Raw genomic sequence first — 6011 nt, 5'->3', positions numbered from 1 at the left:
TCAGAACATACACAGATGCATACAGAATACTACAGAGATTTGTCACCAAACTATTTAAAACACACAGTATAATACATAAGCAATGTACAAAACGATTTTGACGGATCCCCTTCTGTATCCATTTACTTCCTTTAGAGTCCTTGAAGTTTGCTGTGAACACACATGTACATAACTGATTAGTATAAGCATTACTGATGGTCAATACTATAATTTTCTGTTATGAAAGATCTCAAGTAACAAGTTTAACCTAAAAAAAGCATCCTACCTGTCCTCAATAGTTCTGCTGGCTGGGTAGTACACCTTAAATGTGAAGCCACTTTTTGGGAACGAACCCTGTAGAAACAGATTATTTACAAATGATAAAAGTGACAAAATACAATAGAAATTCAAATATCATTTTCTGTCAAAAGACCACTGTTTCTTCTCACCGGGTTGACACACAGGCAGTCTGTGTTTTTGATGCTGAATGGGTCGTATTTGTCTGCGAAGATGATGACATCAGGGATTGGGTATACCCGCAGGGAGTAGTCGTACGCCCAGAATACGGGACTGACATACAGAGGCAGTGGAGTCAAGTGACCCTGGGATAGGATGGTCTTAACAAACTGTGAAGATGACGAGTAAATGACAAGATCATTTATTTTAGAAAAATAAAAGGACAATTCACATTTGTTTTGTCAGAAAGGAGACCAAGTTGGATAATTTACCAATATCTTTGCAGCAACTACTCCATGTTTCAGTTCACTCGGTAAGAATGTTTTTCAAAGAAGCTGAAACTCACATGGTTTGGAATGTCCAGATTGTTATTGGGCAACCGGACACAGTTCCTGCACATCTTGTTGACCAGGTCTTCCCTGATAATGACGATCTCCTGGGTGCAGTACTGGATCCTGAAAGGAAAACAAAGCAGTTAGAGCTCGAACAGTTGAGTACTTTAAAATGTCAAGGTACCAGTCAAAAACATTCTCAAAGACATACAAATCAACCCTGATCATTCTCCATAAAAGACTGTTACCTGCATGGGTTAGTAGTGAACACTGAAAATGGCACCCTCTCTCTGAAATCCTCCGTGATGTGATCTGCCAAGGGAGGCCTAAGAAAAACATATGTAGCAACATTTGTCCAAATCACTGAGCAAAACTCACATCATTCTATTAAAAAGATGATGTTTCTGAATGTTTACCGTGGCAGGATGGTGCCAGGACCGGGGTCTTCTGGGCCAGGAACAAACACAAAGCGACAACTGCAGGACAATTGCAAACAAAATTCAAGTCAAACTTATTGAAACTTAAAAGTTGAACAGTGCAGGAGTGTATTGTGTTATCTACATGAGCTTCCTTATGCACATGCACAAAAGAAACAAGACCTACTCAATAGCGCTACTATGGGTCACTACAGGGAACCTTAAAACAGAGCAGAATAGAGGAAGAACTCTATGAGATCCTACCTGCTGTGAATGCTGGGGTATGAACATATAGCATCAGCAAGCGTCTTCAATGACTCTAAAACAGAAAAACAAATTAGATTCCGAAATACTTTCTATTCATCATTCAAAAATCTGTAGTTTGTTTGAAGTGATGAAGACCCAAAAGTCTCACCTTTGAGAGATTTGATCTGTGTTTTTCCATATGGGGCAGACGAGAAGTTTCCACAAAAAATGAAACAGGTAGGAGGCATCGTAGCATAGCCTGTAAGAAAAAACAAAAAGCAAGGCTAAGTGGGAACGATGTCTCATAAAGTGCATATATGGGACCTGTGAAGTCTATGATGCAACACCAGACCTGAGAACATGACATTGAGCTTCTCCATCACTTCAACGCTGTCGAGCCACACATCAGAGACAATGATAAACATGGCGTCTTCATTCTCTGCCTCCAGCTGCTTCAGCTTGGCTGAGGCCTTCACTGAGGTGGTGGATGGACCGCCAAAGAAGTTGAGATTGCCGTAGTATGCTCTGGAAATAAGGCAAGGAGCATCAGTGACTAACTGTTCTTACACATACATTTGTGTTCTTTTTAAATAAACAATTTAGAGTTAAGTGCCCCGAACTCAAACAGAAATGAGGGGAGTTGCAACAAACTTTGAATGCCAATTTTAATATCTTGTGAGTAATAAACATATATGTTTAAACATCCCAGTGCTATTATATTTGGTTAAAATCGTTAAAGATTAATGTCGTTATTACAGACAGTTTCAATACTCTTGATTGAAAAAAGAATAATGATGTTGGCCTTCACCTTAGTTTAATGACGATTTCGCCGCATATCAACAACAAGGTAAAACGGCCTCACAGATGTCATACTAGATTCTTATTTCGCTTTGGGGTCATTTTAAAATGTGAAAAGCTACAGATTAACTCCCATGTCTATCAGGTTGCACACATCTCTACTGACAGCTCACTGATTTTTCTTGTGATTAAATGTTTTCTTAAAAGCTTTTTCCATCCACTGACCTTGTGCCTGATGACGACTCTGTTGGTGGAAACCCAAAGCCATTGACGTGGAAAACCGAGTCCTCGTACCAACCTGCAGGACAAAGGGGACAACTTTCCTGCTAATAATCTTTGTGATAATACTTTATATTTTTAAATATTAAATCATCTTTTTGTATTTTCAATAATGCCATTTTTAGAATGAGTTGATGTCTTACCCTCTGCCAGCACAAAGCAGGATTCTGTGTACAGGCCATTATGAAACTGGTGAGAATCTAGTTAAGGAATTCATCCATTTTAAAAGCATTGTATATTGATCAATACAAATTCGTTTTTGATCACCAGCTATAACAAAGATTTTGAAAGGATATTGCTTTGGACATGTCCAGTTGTACTGTTCCACTTAGGTCCTCCAGGTAAAATTTACCCTGAAAAGAAATTAAGAAATGTTTAAGAAACTAGTTGAAAATATAAAATGTACTGAAGAACAGACAGGAGGCTTTTTCTCCCCAAGTCACCTCTTTTAGTTGTGTGATCATCCCCAGTACGATCACTTCTCCCAGTTTAGCTGTGCTGCCAAGCAGTGCTTCAATTGTCTTGAGCTAGAAAATACAAATAAAAAAGGAAAACAATCTGTTAGTCAAATGCAAAACATTAGGATGTGTTTTATTTTCTAGTAGTGTTTTAAGATGTGTTACCTGAAACTTGTTTTGACCCTCTTCAACAGCAGCTCCTATTGCAGGAGGGGTGAAGAGCTGGTGCCGATGTATACGCTACAAAACAATAGGTCTGTATTAATACAACGTGCAAACTACGCACACTGGACTGGCAGCAAAGACATTGAATCCAATTTGATAAAGACAGACTCACTGACCTGTTGCAAGATGGTGTAGCGCTCCCTGAAGAACTCAGCTTTGTCTCTGGCCAAACCACACAGACTGGATGCTGTATGGCTTGTCATACTGATGCTGAAGGAAGAAAGCCAACAAAAAAATCTGTTAACAACTTTGTCTGCAATATATGTAAGTATGTAAACTGGGTCTTACATCAGCAGCAAAAAGGTAAGAAATATAATTCTGGGATTATTTGAACACAAACAACAAAGAAACTGATTAACTCACGGTACAAATTTCTTCCGCTCCGAACTGTAAATGTATCTGGGCACATCAAAGGCTCCAATGATGTTGAAAACATTATCTCTGGAAGGGAGTTTTAACAACTTTTAGGCAAAGATGTAAGAGATAAGATAAAGCTTTATTGTTTCCCTTAGGAGAAATTTGTCTTGGGCATCGAGATAATACACATAAAACATTCAGGTCAATCAGTCAGAGATCACATTTCACATGGCAAAGAAACAAACAAGAAACATACAGGTACAGCACTTTTCCTATTGCATTCATACATAATCAAATATTGCACTTTTCCCTATTGTATGTAGTTTGTAAATCTATTATGATCAGTAAATCAAATAGAAACACTTACATGTTTTCATCACAAGACTGAGTGCAATCCTGAACAGCACTCTCCACCACAGACAGCTCTATCATGTTAGAGGACACTGTTGGGAAAAACAAACAGCGGTCACAACTTGCAAACAAACTTCAGGTAAACATAAAAACACATTACAGTGCTGCAGAAGATTCTGCACGAGGGTTGACTGCCTCTTGTCTCTCATACTGACTGCTTGCCAGGGTTTTGTAAGTCTAAGCGAGCTCTGCTGGACAATGTCTAACGTGATGAAACCATCCTGTTAGTGTTCCACCCTGCTTGTGCATGTTAGACAACATATACACATGTTATAAGGCTCTAAAACAAACAGTGATTTTGTGAGACAGGTAGTTCTGTACTTACATGGTTGCTTTTCCACTGCATCCAGGACCTTTTCAATAATGTCATCCAGCTCAGTGGCATTGACAGACTCCAGGACCTCCAGTAGGTATTTGCTGGCTTCCCTGGAGCACAAAAACCATGCATATAAAAACAAGAACAAATGCGTGTTTCTTACTTTTGACTGCTTATATGAAAGCAAACTAATACAAAGTTTCCCAGAGAAAATGTGTGTGTGCTGGCTTTCGATAACAAATATCCCAGAACACATTTATGACTTCTATATTTTGCCCAATTTTGCTTAAGAAATAAACTGCAATGTTTTCAAAATGTTCATATTAGACGATATTTTGTATTCAAGCTGGAGCATAGAAAGAGTCACCCTAAGTGTAAACATGAAATAAGTTTATCTTTCAGTATGATCGCATTTGATGAAAGCAGCTGAGGTAATTCCTGCAACCAGGTTCATTAACCTTAAATTGATCTTTTTTTATTTTCTACATAAGCACCAAGGGGATGTTTCAGTAGAAGTTAAAGTGCTGAAATTGGACATACTTAGTAGAAGTGGAATCACTGCAGAAATGTATACTAAAGGTGGGGGACTAAAAGCAGTTGACATTTCTTAAGAGTTGTTACTGTTTATTGTCACGTCAAGCGGTTTAAGGTACATTTCCAGGTTGTCACTGCCATAACATTAGACAGACATAGCCGACCGCTTCCAGACTATCACTGCCTTTGAGGCGACAGATATCTTGTATGAAGTTAACGCTCTTGTTACTTGCAGTAACGTTACAACATTAACAAAACGGTTTAATATGATTAAAATACATACGGTCGAAGTATAAGTCCCCGCATTTTGAATCCAGCAGACACTTTTATCTTAATTTTGCGAGCAACATCCATGGTTGTTACAATGAAGCGTCTCTGTTGTCACTGCTCGACTCAAGATTTGGCGCTAAATGTCAACTTCCGGATGTATTTGATCACTTCCGCTGACGAACAACACAAAGTCCTCTGTATAAAAAATACAGAGCAGCACCACAGATTGGACCTTTATATATACAGTCTATGGATTGGACCCACACATGTTTTTTTATCTTAAAAAAGGTTATAATAAAATAAAATAAAAGTAATAATAAAATACCAATAATAAATTAAATTACAATTATAACAAAAAATAGTAATATATTCAATTATAATAAATACAATAATTAGAATTATAAAAGTGATATCAATTAATAAAACATTATAATGACAATAAAGAAATGACAAGTACAAATGCAATGAATTAATACATCAAATAAAAAAATGATATCAATACATAAACAATGAATAATTAAATAATAATTAATATTGATAACATATTAATAATATTAAAATAAATCATAATAAAAACAAAAATAATAAAACAATAAAAAAAGAAATAATGAAAAAGAAAGACATTTTTGGTCCCCGCACATATTGCACATATTCCAGTTTGGTGCTGTAACTCTGCATTTATACAGCTGTTATTGTTGTTACCGTCATAGCCAGAGCCTTCAGAGAATTAATTTAGTCATTTTTACATTTTCTTCTGGGAATTGCTGTGTTCCGTCTCGACCGTCTGCAAATTAGAAATAAGGTTGTGTTTTCGGGCAGAAAGCTTTTACTTTGTAATGTGTACTTGTAAAGCGCTTTGAGCACCTGTAAAAGCGCTCTAATAAAAAAATGTAATGCATTATTATTATTGTTATTATTATTATTACTTTGAAAA

General features: G+C 36.9%; 1 protein-coding gene across 1 annotated transcript; it reads right to left on the bottom strand.

Annotated features, from left to right (window-relative positions):
• pole2 (polymerase (DNA directed), epsilon 2) lies at positions 1 to 5212 on the bottom strand. The gene is made up of 19 exons (XM_034111813.1): positions 5091 to 5212; positions 4283 to 4383; positions 3914 to 3989; positions 3553 to 3630; positions 3306 to 3399; positions 3130 to 3204; positions 2950 to 3033; positions 2803 to 2859; positions 2650 to 2698; positions 2453 to 2525; positions 1782 to 1954; positions 1599 to 1688; positions 1448 to 1502; positions 1184 to 1243; positions 1016 to 1093; positions 782 to 890; positions 429 to 605; positions 266 to 333; positions 1 to 150 (listed from the first exon to the last, which is right to left on the bottom strand). Exons 1-19 carry the CDS (start codon positions 5159 to 5161, stop codon positions 132 to 134), a joined length of 1587 nt encoding a protein of 528 aa, XP_033967704.1. The 5' UTR covers positions 5162 to 5212; the 3' UTR covers positions 1 to 131.
• Between the last annotated feature and the right edge of the window lie 799 nt (positions 5213 to 6011).

The sequence above is a fragment of the Pseudochaenichthys georgianus genome, chromosome 22 (genome assembly GCF_902827115.2).
Source record: "Pseudochaenichthys georgianus chromosome 22, fPseGeo1.2, whole genome shotgun sequence".
NCBI classification, from domain to species: Eukaryota; Metazoa; Chordata; class Actinopteri; order Perciformes; family Channichthyidae; genus Pseudochaenichthys; species Pseudochaenichthys georgianus.
Note: the sequence above shows the minus strand (reverse complement) of the source record. Positions and strands in the feature narration are given on the sequence as shown.